General features: G+C 39.2%; 2 protein-coding genes across 7 annotated transcripts in view; one reads left to right on the top strand and one right to left on the bottom strand.

Moving 5' to 3' along the window:
• Nucleotides 1-19,533, bottom strand: part of olf413 (DBH like monooxygenase olf413) — a 270,504-nt gene that overhangs the window by 245,980 nt on the left and 4,991 nt on the right. The window contains exon 1 of one of the 4 annotated variants that reach the window (XM_035870400.2): nucleotides 18,762-18,851. The exons of 2 other annotated variants lie outside the window; for them this stretch is intronic. The gene's annotated coding sequence lies outside the window, so the exon portion shown is untranslated. Of the gene's footprint in view, nucleotides 1-18,761; nucleotides 18,852-19,533 lie in introns of those variants that run through there. One more of the 4 variants, XM_035870401.2, reaches the window with a different exon arrangement.
• LOC118443425 (uncharacterized) lies at nucleotides 272-7,385 on the top strand. Of its 3 annotated transcripts, none has more exons than XM_035870392.2 (10): nucleotides 272-561; nucleotides 1,019-1,296; nucleotides 1,426-1,539; nucleotides 1,634-1,825; nucleotides 3,260-3,491; nucleotides 3,986-4,145; nucleotides 4,966-5,221; nucleotides 5,286-5,547; nucleotides 5,772-5,978; nucleotides 6,853-7,385. In XM_035870392.2, the coding sequence occupies exons 1-10, from the start codon at nucleotides 453-455 to the stop codon at nucleotides 7,110-7,112; spliced, it is 2,070 nt and encodes a 689-aa protein (XP_035726285.2). In that variant the 5' UTR covers nucleotides 272-452; the 3' UTR covers nucleotides 7,113-7,385. The 3 variants fall into 3 exon arrangements, with proteins under 3 accessions (XP_035726285.2, XP_035726286.2, XP_035726290.2); XM_035870393.2 differs by having other exon boundaries at nucleotides 274-513; XM_035870397.2 differs by lacking the exon at nucleotides 1,019-1,296 and having other exon boundaries at nucleotides 275-513.

The raw sequence follows: 19,533 nt of genomic DNA, 5'->3' as shown, positions 1-19,533 counted from the left end.
GTAGGAACAAATGAATGCGCATAAGTGTTGATCAAACATATAGGGATGCGGACGTGTTCTCAATTTCATGATAACACGGAAACGTGGATAATGCTGAGAGATCGTATCGACGAGTAAACCAATTATATATCAACAACAGATACGATATTTTCTTTTATATACTATTATATATGTATGTATGTATATAATAAAAATCGCTGATAAGTTTCATAACTAAACTATAATGACTCTACAAACATCAACGCTTTCGCACGTAACATAATAAAACGAGTTAAATCTTTGATGGGGTTTCTTGAAACGTTTTAATGCGATAAAAGAAGCTTAGAAAAAAAAGCCTGCGATAATCGTTAACCTTAAAAGAAATTTCTCTATCGTTCGACTACCACGACGTGATATAAAAGAAGTCATTCGATCTTGAAAACGATTAAAGTTCTTGCGGTTTTAGAGGCAACATGACGCGATTCATTATTTTCATGTGCCTTTTGGCGGTACAGTTCAACCATGGTCTTTCGGGTAAATCTTCAGATTTATTGTTCCACCAACGGGTCCCACCCTTTCTCTGTACGTACGTGGCGAACCCTCCGTTTTCCTATTTCAAAACGTGCGGCCTTTCTCGACTGTCCGAATCACGAGTATACCTCTCTTTCACTTTCAACGTACCTTGCATGGAATTTATTAGACATTATTCTTCTTTTCATCCTGTGACAGCAAAGACAAGGGAAGAAAAGGCGCGACATATCTACATATGGATATCTACATATGGATATATATATATATATATATATATATATATATGTATATATATATATATATATATACATAACTATGTGTGGAAAAATGGAAAAATCAAGAATCACTTTTTCACGGAATACAAGGGATATTATCATTCCTCAGTTCTCCTTTATCTCACGATAAACTCTATTGCCGCCGTCCATCTTCCTTGTCAATCGTTCTCCATAAAATATTCGAAAGAAAAAGAAATGAAATATATAGCGAGTTAACTGACATGTGCTTTCAGTGGAAACGGTAATGTTTATAAGCGGAAACTCTCTGACATTAAGAGTCACAGAAAGAGATGTCAACAACTGTGTCGTCGAAACGAACAACGGACGAAGATATACTTACAAACCTGATTATAAATTTATCGATGAAAATAACAAGCTACATAGTGACATTTCTACCTGTTCGCTTTCAATAGACAAACCTTTCCTGAACGATACTGGATATTGGAAAATTACGCAGTATTACGAAAATAAAGAATTTCAGATTTATGACTATTATATATATTCTGAAATGGTAGAAATCGTTAATCTTATAAGGATATTAAAACATTACAAATAAATTCTATAAAACGAACGTTTTCCGCTATCGTTCTTTTAAATACGAGATAAATTTATTCTTATTTCTCGTACGTATTGATTTCAGGTTGGTACAATCAGCCCTAGTGAAACTATAATTGTTTACGAAGGGCATTATGTGACTGTAAAGATTGCAAATCAGCTTGGAGATATAATCGCCTGCAATGTGACAAACTCAAAGGTAAAACTTTTCAATGCGTTATTATTATCAATATCCAAGTGTAAAACACAAGGGCGAATATTTATAACTTATTCATTTTCATTTATTATTTTAGAAAGAGACATTCGACATTTTATCCGAGAGCAAAAGAAACGTTGAAAAGTACGGTCATTGTGGTGTTCGAATTTTGGTAAATTCGGAACACCACGGTAAATGGCATCTCTATGCGATTTACAAAACTAACGAGCTCGTATCTGCTAAATTCAACCTTGATGTACAAAATGAGAATAAAGTCATAAAAGAACAGGTAGTTTTGTAAAATTTAAGAATTCTATTGATCGAATCTGGACAAAAAAATATTGGTCAGTATTAAAAAATCAGATCTCTCTAAATAATGCACATTGGTCGTCTTCGGCTTTCAGCAAAACTAGTTAAAACGAAAGGGAACGAAGCAAGTATAATTAAAAATTGAAAAGCGACAGGTTGAAGGAACTATCGTCTCATGAAGTTCCAACTGGTGTTTCGGTGACCCTCCTTTCGGCCGATGTTGGAAGGGTCCATTCTCGAAATTCTTTCTCTCGCCTCGGTACAATCGATGCGATAGAACGACTAAACTTGCCCGTTCGACTCGCACTCGAACGTTTTCTACGATGTAGCAATGGTAGGAGGAGAGAAGAGGGTAGTCTGATGGTAAATCTTGTCGCCGAAAAGAGGGTCCGAAGAATAGAATGAAAAGCTCTTAGTCTATACACGATCTCTCTTAAATTTCTGTTTAGAATTTGACAGTGATTTTCTCTTAAGTGAAAAACGATTTAAACGCCACGTGTCTCCTTTAAGCGAGCCGTTTTACTTTTACTACTTATGAACGATTTTATTTGACTTTTTTTTAACAAACCTTTCATACTCAGTCCTCTCTAAACGAAATCCTCCGAAGTGTTCGATTAAATTCTCAGGAATCGGATAAATAGAGAGATACAATTGATAGTACGAGAAGATGGTACGACACTTTCAGGAAACATTTCGATGTTCTCCAGAAACACGTTGGATCATCGATATCGCTAACGGAAACACACCGGTAACGATATCAGTGTGACAAGAGAGAGAGAGAGAGAGAGAGAGAGAGAGAGAGACAAAGAGAGTTTCACTTAGTTTAGAGCATGAAGTTACATCAACTCACAGTCGGTTAGTATAATGGAGGTTTGGCGACATAGTCGGGTTTGGATTAATGGTGCTAAAGGAAGCAAGGAGAGGTATCGCGTCACTCCAGAAAATACGAGCCGTCGTGACGCGTAAATATTTCTCAACGAGATTCCTTCAACGTTAAGAAATCCTTTCGACATCTTATCCTTTATATAGGAACAATTTTTAAAGATCGATAAATTCTACCCGTGATCGAAAATACGTAATTCTTCCCTACAAAGACACATTAATTTTCCTTTTGTAAAATACAAGCACGTTTACATGAATTTTATTAACATTATCTTTTGCTATATTTTCTTTTTCTTTTTTTCAAGCGATAATCCTTATCGAATTCACAACGTGCACATATAATTGTTCTAATAATTGACCGATTGACAAGATTATCTGATCGATCTCCGAACTGATTTAATTACCATTTATACTCGAATGAAATATTTTTCGCTTTATTTCTCCATAATTCTATTTCGTCGTTGTTATCCAATTTTCATTCTCAATGATTCATTCGAATATATCACTTATTTATAACGTCTTGTTGATGCAGCAAAATATAACATTGGAATTGCGGTCACCAGCCAAGATAACTCTCGGCAACATTAAATCGACGTATTGTCAGCTGACAGATTCTCATGGCGTGAAATTGCCCTTGACGATCGGAAAATGTGAATATGACATTGCAATCGTCACTCCATACTACGACGGACTTTGGAAGGCTCGTTATGGATTAAAGGGAAGACTCATTCCGGTTGAAGTCGACATCATGATTACAACTTACGGTGAGAGGAGACTTTCGAGCCTTCGAACGGAAAGTCTTCGAAACGGACGCGAAAAGAATGTTTCCTTCGAGGGGAAATCTATTGTTGTCCATCTATAAAGGTCCCGATTGTCCTTTCAGACGCACGACATTTCAACGATGGCGTCTTATATTCGCGAAAATGGAGAAACCCCGGCGTACTCTCGGTGATTTCACGAAATTCCAGACGGAATATTAATCGTCGCGTTGGCAACGAAAAATAAGCATGTTTCTGCGGTACCTCGACAATTTCTCTCTCTCTCTCTCTCTCTCTCTCTCTCTCTCTCTCTCTCTCTCTCTCTCTCTCTCTTTTTCTCTATGTATATGTATATTTTCTTCCGTTCTCTATAATATTTAACTTGCCGCAAAACGTTATAAATCTGTCTCGGAAAACGATTGATCGTCTTCGTCGAATCAATCTCGTATTCTAAATGCATGCATTAATTAATTAATGAAATGAAAATGTGATTATTATAGACCCAGACGCTGTTATTACTAACGTCAACGTCACTAAAGACGAAGTTAATATACTCTGTCGTGTACGCAAACGTACTCTACAGGATCGTCTTCAATATTGTCTCTTTATCAGCCCAAATGGTACAACGTTGCAGATTAGCCCAGGTGTCGGAAGTGGCAAGTACGTGAGCAAACGCATTTCAACCAGTAATTTTTCAATGGGATTATCTATAAAGAAGATTACACAAAATAATATTAAAGTTGATGGGGTGTGTAACGCGCATCGTACGTTGTTATCGCGCTTTACGACCAAACGAATATACAAGATAAAAAAAAAATACCATTAAAAGAAATTAGTTGGAAGTCGTTTTAACTAAAGTTTAGTCTTTGATTTATGCGATTTTTAAACGACAAAAGAAAATGAACGAATTAAAGATTTTGGAAAAAAAAATGAATTGAATATCTTTGATAAACGTTCGTGAAATATGCAAAAGGACGATGAGTATCGAATACAGTAGCGCACTATGGGTTAATGCTACCATTGTACAATATATCTATGGTTCATTTATACGTTTCCCCTTTTTTATCCTTTTTACTTTTTTATTGACACACACCTTTGTCTTCTCAGCTATGGGTGTAACGCGTCGGCTCGTAAAATAGTGCGGCATTGTATTACGCGATATGGTCAACAGCACCGCGATTATTTATTGCCACGCATAGACTAATAAAGTGGAACAAACGAACGTACGCGTATCTGTAGGCTTTAAAAAATTTTTACGAGTTTTACGTCGCAGTCCCACACGTATATGAGCGTAAAGTTAAGTAATCCGTAACATGAAATATGCACGAAAAACGAGTACATTTCATGAGTAAAATGCAATTCGAATAGGGAAATGTCTAAAAATTAAAGAAAAAAGAAGATTATTCGCACTTATCCGATGTATTCGTTTCATAAACGAATCAAAATTATTTATTGACTTTTAACGCTTTTAAACCTACAGATACCAGTTTTATCAAGGAACAAATGAAGAAATAACTTGCGGTATGACGATTCATCAGCCAGAAGAATATGATTATGGTGTATGGAGATGCGAGATGGCAATGAAATATCTATCAGGATTAGATGCACGATATGGTTCTATCTTGTATCTTGACTATAATCAATCACAAGATCCAACGAATTACAAATTTTTATTGCCAAGGAACATTAATACTTTTGCCGAAAATGTGATGGTCAAACGAAACGACAGTTTCACGGTAATTACCAATCATTATATAACGAATTACTTCGATATATATAACGAGCTACATCGATTTCTAGATCAAGTGTAGTACCAATATGGTCTTGAATTATTGTTGGTTCCGAAGTCCAATTGGAACAACATATTCTATCATCACGGACAAAGAAAAGAAAAATGCTTTACCGCTTAAAACGTTTTTTTACGAGGGCCTTGGTTTCTCGCAAGGTGAATGCGGTGCATTTATAAACAATGCCGTGAACGAGCATCAGGGTAAATGGAGTTGTTACATGGGTATTAAAAATCGTAGCGAGGTAGAAGCCGCCATATGGGTCACCGTTACAGGTCGATAAATTTTAATTGAAAATTATTTAAATCTCACTGGCACGGCTCATTTACTGATAATAATAAGAACAATATTTCAAATGATGCAATAAACGTTACGAAAGCTCCAATATAATTATTTAAAATTACATGAATAATAATTACAGAAAAAATGTTTCGTGCCAATAAGGCGTCCTCATATGTAATGTCGTTTATTTGCATATGCAATGAAAATTATTTTACAGATAGTTACGTGTTTGCGGAAAAAAAGGAAGTGACGTTTAATGGACGTAACAACTTGAATTTGTCTTGTCACCTTCTTACCAATTTAAGTAATAGTATCGATTATTGTCGATGGATACGACCGGATGGACGTGGCATTCACGATGACACGGTGAATCATCGATACACACCCAAGATGTACGAGAGACGTTGCGAACTAATTATTCTCGGTAAGTATGACTAGCGACAATATTCTATTTTGTTCGATAAAGATTAGAGTTTTAACGTAGTATGCCGCGTTAAAAATCTAATCCAATAAACTTTTCTAGCGTGCATACTTTCTCAACGAGCAATTGTACAGTACAAATATTCATGAATTTTCGTCGTTTTTAATAAAGTCGCCCGCTAAAATTCTTCACTTGTTTTTTCATATTTTTTTTTTTTATTTATTTTTTATCTTTTTTTTTTTTTTTTCCCCTTAGAAAGCATAATAAACGCATACCATCGAAAATAAGCATAATGTTGGTTTATTATTAATTAAATTTCAAATTATTGTCATAAAGTACCAAATTATACGAAACAAACGTTCTCTCGCTACGCGTTCTAGTTTATAATTATTTTTTAAGCCAAACAAAATAACGATTCAAAACAATTCAAAAGATAAATATCGCGATATTATGAAGGTAAAAATAGGATGCTGGTGAGATCGATTACGCATTCAATCTACTTTGCTTTTCAAAAAAAAAAACCTGATCGTAGTCAGTCGCGCGCATGCTTTTACTTTCAAAGAACCTATAATTCTATTTCTCGTTTCTCGCGTTCAAAGAGCAAAGCCAGCGTTTCCGCCTGAAGAATACCAACTACGGGAAATAGTGACGCGCTTTCCCGAATAAAAATCGATTCAGGGCTTACCGAGAAGCGAGCCGCGAAACTATGAGAACCTCCGAGAAAAAGTTTAGTTCGAATGAAAATTTCCATTCGCGTCGTGGAGGATATCGTCGAATCCTCTCCACCATCCCTTTCACCTCGTTATTGAACCGAGAGATCTCAGCTTTCGTAAAATCGAAAAGTTTCTTTTTTCACGCACTTCAATATTCCTTTCAGGAAAGAAATTTCAAGCAGAGGACGTGGGCCGTTGGACTTGCGTCGCCGGTCTCACCGGGGAAAGCATCCAAGAGGTGTCTACCGGCATATACGTAAATACGTCGCTTATACAGTCAACAATTCTAACCGGTATCATAACCGGTACTTTCGTCTTTCTGATTATCGCTGTGAGCATCGCCATTTTTACAAACTTCTGTAAGAAGAAATCAGCCGCAACTTTATCGAAGTATCCACCTCCATACGACACGGTTATACATTAATGAAATCCCAACGAAATCGATGATGTAGACGCGATATAATTACGAGGACTAAATCGATACATATACGTGTCGAACGATCGAATCCGAAATCGTTTCGGAGGAATCACTCATCGTGAATACGTTAGAACGTAGGAAAAAAGCTATGCGATTTCTATGGGAATGTCGATGGTAAAGGTTTCTAACTTTGCCGATAGACAGTTCATTTATTCTATAAAGTTTTAAAATCTATTGTACGAGAGTTTATTAAAGGTTTGACGTTCCTTCTAAAAGTTACGGCCCTTCCTTCTTTTTTTCTTCTTTCTTTAGAAAAACATGAATATTCTTCAACTATCCCTGCTCACCGTAAACCGATAACGAGTTATCGAGTTTTGTCAAACTGTTCCTCCTCTTTTGTTATTTATTTACTCAACTTCCATTTAAAGAACTTCCATTTAAAATGGTTTCGATTTTGAAGCAACACGTTCGACATCCGCAACATTTGTATCAGACATTTTTAAAAGATCAATGATAGCCCTGAGTACAATTTTTTCCTCGTTAAAGTATCTTTTTTCGTATAATGATAATCAACTTTCTGTGATTTACAATACTCCATTCCTCTCGTTACGAAGACACTCGAACGCCATAATTTATATCATTTATTTGATGAATTCATCTCTATCGATCGTGCGCCGTTCTAAAACATTCTATAGGAAAATTTTTGCTCCTTTCCTATCGGCTAAAACCATTGAATTCTTCTCGCAAGATGCCTATCTCCGTTTTGTTTGGAATTTAAAAGACAGAATCCCCTGAGTTTATATCGACTATATGACGAATGGAACATTCAAGAATAGAAAAATCGTCGACGCTCTATCTCGAGAGAGAGAGAAGGAAGCGAGAAAAGAGAGAGAGAGAGAGAGAGAGAGAGAGAGAGAGAGAGAGAAAGAGAGAGAGAGACAGAACGTTGACAAACTCTCGTCCCATCGGCAAAGCAACCCCTCGTGTTTGCCTCTAGTATACTTCGCACGTCGAAGGGGCGAAATCACATTCGTCCACATTTACAAACGCCCATAGGATGAATTTACATGTGCGACAAATAAACGTGTGTGTGTGTTTTTGACGCCATCCGATTTCGAACTGAACGAAGAAGAAGTAAAAGCATAAGTGTAGAAATTTAATAAGATACGACGAATAATTTATAAACTCTTAAGCGTATAAAGGTATCACAAACTTGTAATGAAAAAGCATAGGATTACTTATTTTTTAACAAACTATAGATCTTTAAAAAATCACTTGAATAAGAAATTGAATTGTTTGAAGGATGAATTGTAAAAAAAAAAAAAAAACGAAAAAGAGAGATCCTACGCCATTGAAGATGGATGCACGGGAGCAGTTGCACATTACAAGTATCTATCCGGACGCACGTATGTGCATAGCTAACGCTTCTTTTCTTTCATTTTCTGTTTACGCACGTGACTGCATGAGCGCACACATGAGCACGCAAAGGCAAAAACAAGGTACGTGTACGTGCGAGAGAACGAACCTACTACCACCGGCATGGCCACACAACGTTTTCAGAATTGCCTCCTCCGTCCTACGCTCTCGTGGTCACTCCTAATAAGATTTACTGCATAACGCGTACGCACGCAAGCATACAAGCTTTATTTCTACCTTTACGCCCAAAAATTCCCAGTTTATGCGACGTTTATTAACGATATTTTTTTTCTTTTTTTCTTTCTTTCTTTATAAGTTCCTCCTTTCTCACACATTCATTTTGATTTTCTATTACAAAATGTCGCCTAAGATCATAATACTACGTATCCTATTAACGTATCGCATTATGCATCAAGTTACTCTTTCAAGAAGATATTCATATCGTTGCGTCAATTTATATAAATAAACGTCTGAATAATTTCATAGGATAGAAGAATATTATTGACGAAGTGCATAAACTTTGTAAAGAATCGCGAGGGCAATGAACTCGGGATTTGTCTTTTTCATGAAATTAAAGAAGATACGTCGATTCGGAAGATATCTCAAAACGGAGATGCATCCTTCATGTTGCATTACCTTTCTTTAATTTTGTTTTTATTTATTTATTTTCTTTTTTCTTTAATCTTCATTAAGCAAAGATCTCTATCCGCTTTCCTCTTTACCCAATCAAATCCAATCAATGAATTTAAAGAACAGTTCTATTGGTACTAGCTGTATTGTGAGAATTGACAATAGGAATCTCGAAGCTATCGAAGCAACAAACAACATCGGGAGATAGAAAATCGTTCGTGTGACGCACACGAACGATTCGCGCACGTGCCCGAACGCGTGTACGCACGTACCTAGAGAACACGACAGATGCACGCGAAAATGGCAAAGAGGCAAAGAGAGAGAGAGAGAGAGAGAGAGAGAGAGAGAATGAGATAGAGATGAAGAGAGTGGCGTCACCTCGATTATCCCAGGATCCGTAGTCCAGAGAGCTTCGAGGGCCATCGTTCCGTTCTCCTCTCATCTTCGCTCTCTCTCTCTCTCTTTCCTCTTTCGTAGCAATAACATCCGGACCGGTGGTGGTAAAGGATAATAAACTTGAGAGTTGGCAATCGCTTTTCGACGTTGGCGCGGTACGCGAACTTCTGACGAACCAATTAGAGAAGCAGACGCCGGGCAATCAGACTACCGTGCGCATTGTTACGTAAATCCTATTCGGTCCGTTGCGGTTTGAAAACGTAACTATCGCGATAGAAGACGCTCGCCTTTCCTCGTTCACTCCTTCCCATCCATGAACATCATTAATGGATTTTCTTTTTTTCTTTTTTTTTTTTTTTTTTTTTTTTGTTGATTATGAATGAAAAATTCCGCCCAAAGTAACTTTAATATCATGGCCCGGATGGATTATTTGCGATTTTCGAGACTTCACGTTCGTTACGAGAAAAACCAACGAATTAAATTCGTTAAGAATGACGAGATTCTTTGTTGGAAATATAATTTCCTCACTGGCTCCTGGCCATAACGATCATTTGTCTTCGAAGAAATGACGACTGTGATATACACATGTATATCTATAAATATACACGTATATAATAGTTCAATTCGGTTCCCTCGGATGAATTTGTGTTAACGCGGATACTATTTACATAATCTTTACATAAATCTGACTGGACTGCTGAATGAATTATTCCAACGTATCTATCCGGCGGATTAATGAATACAGCTACGAGATCTTCGATACGGAACCATCTCGAATCGAACGTTCTCATAACTTTAGTGGGTGCATACCAAAGGCAGAAGAGGGATGGTCGTAAAATCAATAGGAATACGGTATTGCGGATTGGTATATTATTTTGAGTTATCCAACGCCCATCCATTGAAATTTGTATTTACGTTTTAATTATTCGTTTCTTAGAACGATGCAACGACAATCTCGAGGTTTATCGACCTTACGGATTCCACTTAGTTATTTCGTACGTAGGAAGCGTACGCTAGAATAGTTTCCGCGGGGTTTTCGCAGTCGTTAGAACGGAACGTTTAATTATGAAGCACGTCGGTGCGAGTAATCGTTTCAGCCGATAAAAGGGAAAACAACGTGAATGGTAGAGAGTTTCCACGGAGATTTTCACCCTTCGAGTACTCGTCCGGGGCTTAAAAAATTTCACCGCCGCTCTACGCTCGCAGCGTACTAAAAACAACGGATTTGCGATCTTCTCCCTTCTTTTTTCTTTTTTTCTCTTTATTTTCGTTTGTCTTTGAATGAAGTCAAAGAAAATATCAACGAATTGACGAAAAATAGTGACGAAAATATAAAATCGATAAAACCCCGTTTTTTCTTATATTACTACCGAAAATATAAAAAAATGCGCTGGTTTATAATCTGTTTACTAATTGTAATCTAAAATTTCAATAACTAGAATGAATCGCATTTTTGTGAAAGAAGAATCGATCTCCGTTTCCTCCTTTATACTTTTCTTTCTTTATTCAAGTCTGCCTATTGATAGGAGGATCTGGTGCTCGGGTGGTCCGATTTCGCTAGCTTCTGACGTCATTAAAAGGAGACGACCAACGCGATAATAAGCTTTTCGATTTGTGAGCAAGCGAACTCGTTTCGTCGCCGATCCGCTTTGCTCGGGGCGTTGGACTTGAGAGTCCGTTGAAAGAAACACACACGCGCGCACACACACACACTCTTCCTTTTACTTTTTTTTTCTCGTCTCTATTACCTTTCCTATCTTGTATCCATGGACCAAGCTAACATCCGTGAGTCGGTAAGAGAACTCGAGCTGCTAATACAGAACCGAGAGGAAAACTACAATGAAGGAGGGGGAGAGAGAGAGAGAGAAAGAGGAGGAGGAGGAGAACGAATACGTGGGCGGTCAAAGCGGAACCTTCTGCGAGTCGCACTCGTAACAACGAAGCGAGACGCGATAAATCCCGGACTGATATCTTGAGCCTCGAGTTAATCCACCGCGTAGATTACTTCTCATTGCTTAATACGTCCGGATGCACACACATGTAAGCGAGTAAACGAAGAATTTCTATGAATGTTTCCGACTATACATTCATTTATATACAACTTTATCTAGGAAATATCTGTATCTGTAAACGGTGTATTTGTAGGGAAGAAGAAGCATTGTATTTGCACAGATATCTATGTATGTACCGTTCGTGTACATACGTATATACGTAGACGCAGTATGTACGTAGACTTAGAAATGGTAACAAAGAGGAGGCGGAGGAATCACAAGAAGGAAAGATTGCCAACGCGCAAGTAATTTCGCGGGATTAATATTTAATATCCTGGAGAACGAGGAAGGGAGCGGCAGTTCTCTATCTATCTCTATCTCTCTCTCTCTCTCCCTCTCCCTCTCGTCTTCTTTCTTTTTCTTCCTCCTTCGAATTGAAACTCAGCACCCTTTTCTCTTCCTCCACAGCTTCATCGACTTCAGACGACCTCAATGAACTATCTCGACGTTCGTTATCATCCCCTACGATACACGACTCGTTCGATTCGTGTACGACGAACGAACATACGGGTTCTCTCCTTCGGAGAGAAAGGCAAGTCGGCACTTGACCCAAACGTGCTAGGATAAGAGCGAAAAGAGAGATTGGGTTTTACTACCGTCAGAAAACAGTTCGAAAGCGCGGTATTACCGGCTGCTACCGTCGTCGTACGAGAATCGATCGAGCTTTCTCTTCCGTAGACCGGCGTAACTATCACCATTACACGTCTCTCGAAATACCGTCGTGCAATCATACGCGCTTCAAAGCGATGTACTCGCGACCCATATCGCAATCTTCCCTTCTAAAAGAAGCTTTCGATACGATGGTAGTTCTCGCAAGTACTCATTTGCAAAAATCACAAACGTTCTACTTGTTGGAAAGAGGAAGAAATATGAACGGACCTTTACGCAGAAAACGTTATATCCATCCGTGGATTATCCGAGTTCCCTTGAGATTTAATCTGGTATACAGCCATATACCGAAGCACTTAAAACGTCACTTCATTTCTTCTTCCTTTAGGTAAAGGTAAAAACGAAAAATCATTGATCGGTTTCTAGAATCGATCGGATTATATTAAATAATTACATCTGAGTCGTATTCGATCATGTCATCGTATTTACCCGTCATTCCTCGATGTAGAGACGAGAAAGTCAAAAATCTAATAGATTAACACGTAGCTAGAAAATCGATGTATCGATAGAGAATCGATTGATCGGCTTATCTATCCTGAATCCACTCGTTATTCAAAAGTGACAGATTCCTGTCGGCCGCGATATCGTTGTCATAGATAAACTTAAGCGTTAGCGAATCGCATTCGTGTCAGTGGAGAGGTATGCACGTAGGCATATCCGCTAGGAATGTCATATCTGTTGACAGCATGACCCGGAAGCATCTCGCATCAGTGGAAACTTGTAACGCGTCTCCGCGATGCACGTTTCGCGTATTGTCCCAGCCGCGTTCAGCTGAAACATTCGCCCATCCTAATTTCATTCGTCCTCGCCCTCGCGAACACGACGGGTATCATTGCACCGTGTCGTATTTGACGTTCGGAAAATTATCGATGATAACAAGGAAACGATCGTTCGAATGATTCGAATGATTGAAAATAACGGAACGAACAAACGACAACGATCGGTGAATTCTAGCATAAAACGAAAATTAAAAATATTTCTATCGATTCTATCTCGAAATTTTCAATAAACTTAAAAATGAGCATTTTTAACGAAACTCACGCGCGCACGCACACCACTCGTCGAGATGAATAAACGAACATACGAATGCCCAGCCACTTCTCATGAACTACGTATGTACGTGAACCGCATACGATTCAATCTCGCGATCAAGGAGTTTTCGCAGAACGAAGAAGAAGGAAATCGAAATCGATTGTTCGATAACGAATCGTCGCCATCGACCGGAAAGAAGAAAAAAATCAATGTTCGAGCAATACGTGCAACTAGAGAGCAATGGACTCAGCGGAAGGGGTCAAGTGTTTATGGAGAAGAAGAAAAGGGGGTCATGGACAATCGAATCTCTTACTAAAACCGATTGGACCGCTGGCTATTTCATCTACAGAGGGACTCTTAAAGCTGCCTTTTGTAAAATTCCGTCGTGCACACGGTTCGCGGACGACCACTGGACTAGAGTATAAGGGAGAGAGAGAGAGAGAGAGAGAGAGAGAGACACGTGTGGAAAACGCGTTAGCTGCGGTCTTTCGTTGGTTTCAATTATCTAATTGAAAGTGCCAGCGTGCTGCCCCCTCTTATCCAACACAGGGACGTACATCTATACGCGTGTACATACATGAACAGAAAACCCATAGCAAGCCCGATGAGCGAAACTCGTCGAACATTTCCCCCTTTCGAAGCCGCCCTTAGAGTGGGTCACTCGCACCCTTAACCTCCGATAAATCGCTCTTACCTACCGTTTCTCTTACGAGCAAGCCCTAAAACTACGCCACTTGCCAATAACCGTTAAGGATACCCGTTCGCTTTTGTTACAGGCTGCTGGTGAGAATGAAAAAGAGAGAGAAAAAGATAGATGCAACAAGAACGAAATATATAGGGTGAGAAAAAGAAAGAAAGAGAAAAGGAGAGGAGAATCGAACAACGAAGGCAATAAACGCAAACGCAGGAAAACGTGTGTCTGCTTTGCTGACGCGGTTATCCGCGCTTTCAGATCCACAATTACACACGATGCACACCACATTACACGCATTTTTCCGCCTACGAAGGAAAAGAGAGAGAGAGAGAGAGAGAGAGAGAGAGAGAGAGAGAGAGAAAACACCAGGGTGGCTTCGTTTCCGTGCGTTATCGCTCGCAAAGCCATGAATTGTGCGAAAGGTAAGGAGAAGGTGCTCGTTGTTAACAACTTGCAAACGCGAACATCTCCAGAGGAAAGTTTTCTGCTGGTCTAAGTAAAAATCTTTCCCAACTAAAATCAGTATTTTGCCTTCGCCTTAGCTCATACGTACATAAGGATATTGATTTGTCTGTTTGAAGAAATTCGTGTCTTCTAAATGATTAGACGCTTATTTCATAATTTTCGTTCCTCTTTGTATCTCTATAAATTTTCCAGCAAATCCTTATAAATTTTCATCGCTATAAATCTCTATAAATTTTCCAATGCATACACTTTTGAAGAATGTTAAGAACCTTCAATTTTATTAACGTCCTAATGTTCGCTCGTGAATACGGCACGCGGATGGAAACATTTAATTAAAATACGCAAGCCGATTTAATGAAACATTTGTATTTAATTTGATTATTATTAAAGCTAACGTGTCCATGGTAAATTAAGCGAAAGAATTTCAAGTAATTTTCTCTTTTAATCGGACAAAAAAAAAATATTCCATAGGTACTCGATTGTTGGATAATTTTACTCGTGAAAAACACGAGAAACGAAAAAACGAAGAGAATTTTACACGATATATATTATACGAACGATATTCGTATTTGTACATACATAGCTTGTCTCTTTATTAGAACGATCAACGATTCACGTTTTCGCTTATCCACTACGACAAAATAATCGATTATATTATTCCGCAGCATCCATGTATATCTTGCATACCGATGTACTAATAAATCCTATTAGCAGTATCTATTTATATATAAATAATAGAAAAAGCATGATTCGTCTATTTATAGTTTATACGATAATTCGAGATCGCTCGTTCGTATTCACAAGGGACGTTTCAGTATGGCTACTCGTCGTCGTAAAAATACGTACGAACGAAAATTGAAGTTAAAACTTCAACGAGTAGTTATATTTATTTTTCGAGTGAAATATAAGTCGTGCCATACAGATTGAAAATGAAAATTCGTTTATTCTTAAAATAACAAAGATTAAATGTACTAACTGGGATAATAAATTCCTATGAAATCTAAAATAAAATCCATCCTGTAAAGTATTATTAGAAAATGAAAATGAAGAATGGGAATAAGAGAGGAAAATGGGTTTATAGTAAATAATAAACGCTAAGTTCGACGAAAAGGAACGATAAACGGGTTCGATGGCAACCACACGTGAAAATCAAATTTAGATCCCGAAGGCTAAGCGAAATCGGAAGACACGCTTTGCTCGGGCGAGTTCCTCCCGATCTTCATTCTCTCGGAAACTTTATTGAAGAGAACAACGAAGGTTAGTTCGTTGGAGTGGCCGATGTATCGACTCGAATCGACCGTCGTCGTGGAGTCCTCCAAGCAAATAGAGGAAAACAACTATTAGCGAATCACACGAGTACCGGCAAACGGTCCGTAAACTTGGAATACGCGCAACGTTACGCCCGAAACTACGCCCGATAAAGTTTTATATGTGTTGAGTCGAGCGTGTGGGAGAATATCGTTCTCTCTCTTTCCCTCGGCGCGAACACGCCGTGAAACTTCTACACAATTATATACATTAAACCTCTCCATCTGAGACCAGCACCTATTTTCCCGACGGCATGGAAAATTCGATCGGACGTGTTCTTAAAAAGCATTTATACCACGATTCACGATAAACGGCTATAAGAAGTATTGAAACGACAAATAAAACTAACTCACAAGAGCGGATTTAAATTGCCGTAAAAATCTCCCTTCTCCCCCTCCCCTCCCCCCCTCACTCTCTCTCTCTCTCTCTCTCTCTCTCTCTCTCTCTGGAATTTGTTTTTCTCATTCATCGATGAATAAAACAAATGTAGGAATATTCGTCAGACAAGTACGATTTAAAAATGGAAAAGTAAATTGACACGCAAAGTTAAACGAGTATTCGCGCGAGTACTTTTGTCAAGTTTCAAGCCAGTTATAAACAGTTCCAATAATTTCGACGAGTGAAAATCGTTAGCGCTTCGCTCATCGACTTTTGGACTAACGTTATCTGATTGGTGCTGGCGACCGGATATGTACATACATACGCTCTCGAACAGCCGAATATGGACGTCGAGCATTGGAATATCGCGTATGTAAATTTTAATCCCCAGATTAAAGCGCAATAAATAAAAGCTTCCTTCATATTAACAATCATCGGTAAACTATAAGCTCTGACGCGGGGTATCCGCTTGTGCGCGCATTGAAATACATCGATCGAAAATTGAATCGAAAATCAAATTCTAGCTGAGAAGGAAGGCATTACAACTAAACCAACTAAATTTATTCGTTTCTTCGGTTTTTTTCACTCGCAAGGATTAAATGGAGTACGATCCCGTGTAACATAAATTATCAGCTTGTTACCAATGCAAGAAATACGATCGACCAACGTTAAATTCGCTGGATCAGGATGGACGGAGAAAATAAAATAGAAAAAAAGTGCGGCGTAATAGCGCTCGAAAAGTTGGTCCTCGGGAATAGGGCGTGAGGTAAAGGATTAGAGGGCCGTAAACATCGACGTTATTGCAGGAACGGTTCGGGCTCGCAAAGGGATAGGGATAGAGAGAGAGAGAGGGATAGAGAGGGATAGAGAGAGAGAGAGAGAGAGAGAGAGAGAGAGAGAGAGAGAGAGAGAGAGGGAGGGAGAGAGAGAAAGAGAGAGATGAGGGGTCCACGTCGAAACAACATTTTTCTCTATAAATTTGAAACGTGGTTCTCAATAAAGTACTATACCGTGTCGTTCGTATACGCGTCCGCTTCCGGACAGGATGAGTACAACAGAGAAATAGAGAGATGCTGGTAGATGTGTAGTATATACCGGGTGGCGAGCGGGCGCGTGCACGGAAATGTCGAGTGCAATTCAACGCGTCGATGGAAAAGCTCATCGCGTCGTGTCGCGTCGTGTCGCGTCGGTGGTGCTGGGACCGGAGCTATATTTGCGAAGCGCGTTTCCGTGTGCTTTTACGGTGATCAGTCTCGGCTTTTGCTCCGCGGCTAGAATGCCAGGTTGAAAACGGATGGGAAGCATAGCATTAAAAGCGGATGCTTGCAGCCACATTTTTTGCAACCTCCCGCGAGCGAACGAGTTTGGTCGCGTGACTCACGTGAAGAAGGAAGGAAGAAAGGATGGATGAGAAAGAAGAGAAAAAGCGGGAGAGAGAGAGGGAGAGAGAGAGGGAAGGAGGAAACCTTCTTCATCGAAAGGAAGGCAGAAAATCGAGGGAAACTTTCTTCCTCCTTTTCCTCTCTCTTTCTCTCCACTTCGGTTGTGAGCTTTCAAAGTACACAACGAACTCGAATTATCATCCGAGCGAAATATTCCTGTCCGCCGGAGAAGAGCTTTTACACTGGGTATAGGGTAAACTTCGATGTATCGAAGTACCGTGCTTTTAACTTTACCGGGAAACTTTGGCCAGGAACAAATGTAGTCGCCGAAGCATGAGTTTCTTCGAGAGCATGGAACGTTCGTCTTACGTACACGTAAAGTACCGTCGTGTCAAACGTTAGAAACTATCCGTCAAGCACTCGCTAGCTAAGTATCGTATTTCGCGAGCTAAACAAAAAGTACAACTCGAAGAGTACGACTAATCCGCAACACGTGTCGCCAACATCCGTCCAGATGTGGACGGATCCAACGATAAAACGTGGACGTTCATTTCTTCGCGCGTCTCTTTGACGAACATCACCTCCTACAATATTCCCTTGACTTCTGTGTTTCTATACAGAATCCACGGGAATATCTCGAACCCTCCCAAGTTTCGATGGGAATACGCGCAGACATCCTAATCGCATCTTAATCTAGTCGAGAAAGCACAGAGCCCACCGTGCGATCCGCAGGATTCACGATTCAAGAGGGGTGACTAGCACTTGCCAGAAGCCAGAAAGAGGCAGATAGATCGAGTATAAGAGAAGGAGAACCACGCCTATTCCATCTGCAACGCCTAGAGCCCTGTGAGCTTGATCCCTTAGCGAGTACGTAAAACTAAGTCTCGAAATAATTCAATAACCTTGTTATATAGTAAGCAACGCCCCCTTCCAAGAGGGACGTTCCGGTCCTTTCCTAAAGCCCTTGCCCAGTGTAGCACACGCGCCCTCCTATGTAACCGTCCTCTCGACGTAAGGCGAATTAACCTCTCACCAAATGAATTTTATACTGAAACGCACTGTCCCCGAACGTAAAACTGTAACTTCGTATATGAATTCGTGAATTTTATGTAAAAGTTGACGATGAAATGTTCGATAATTTTTCAAAAACAAATATATGTGATATTATTTAAATATTATTATCGAAACAAGATTATTGAAACAGCTACACAGCGATTAGCTCGATAATACTTACCTTACTTGATTTAGATTCAGTTTGATCGCAAGTAATATCCAATATCCATATCTTACCACGTAGAGGTTGCTGCATATGAAGATCCATGGACTGAAATAACATATTAATTAATCATGTTTAATGAACTTTCCTTCGACTCGATCAAAGTCGATCGAAGGTACTTACATCAACCGCGACTTTGCCCTAACCTATCCGCGAGAGTATCATAGATTTTCTCACATACATGCACTATCTCTCTCTCACACACACACACACACTATCTCTCTCTCTCTTTCTCTCTCTCTCTCTCTCTCTCTCTCTCTCTCTCTCTCTCTCTCTCTCTCTCTCTCTCTCTCTCTCTCTCTCTCTCTCTCTCTCTCTCTCTCTCTCTCTCTCTTTCTCTCTCTCTCTCTCTCTCTCTCTCTACGCATACGAATATGTAAGTATATATAGGTTAAACCTACGATGAAAGTCGAATATGATACGAAATTCGATCGACGACAATTAATTAATTACCAATTATTAACTTGAGTGTTATAGGGAATCGAGAAAAGTGACGATATCGCAGAAATAAATTCCGAAAAGATGTCTCGCCATGCTTGAGCCAAAACGCCGATTTTATATTTGCAATTATTTGTCGAACAGAATGTCGTAACATTTGCGAACACTGCTCAGTTGATATCGTTCGTTCATTAATCGATTGGTAATGAGTAAATTAAGAAAATATTCTCCTTACCTGCTTTTACGACGTGACGATCTCCGCCGTACAACCTAAGTAATACGTCTTAAGAAC

This window comes from Vespa mandarinia, chromosome 7, assembly GCF_050613455.1.
Source record: "Vespa mandarinia isolate Hongniang chromosome 7, ASM5061345v1, whole genome shotgun sequence".
NCBI lineage: Eukaryota > Metazoa > Arthropoda > Insecta > Hymenoptera > Vespidae > Vespa > Vespa mandarinia.
This window is presented reverse-complemented; position numbering and strand designations above follow the sequence as displayed.

Excerpts from the sequence above, each read along its gene's own strand:
- LOC118443425 (XM_035870392.2), top strand. The coding sequence starts at position 453 with ATGACGCGATTCATTATTTTCATGTGCCTTTTGGCGGTACAGTTCAAC. Across the intron at positions 1,540-1,633 it reads GCAATGTGACAAACTCAAAG|AAAGAGACATTCGACATTTT; the intron begins GTAAAACTTTTC and ends TTATTATTTTAG. Across the intron at positions 1,826-3,259 it reads ATAAAGTCATAAAAGAACAG|CAAAATATAACATTGGAATT; the intron begins GTAGTTTTGTAA and ends TTGTTGATGCAG.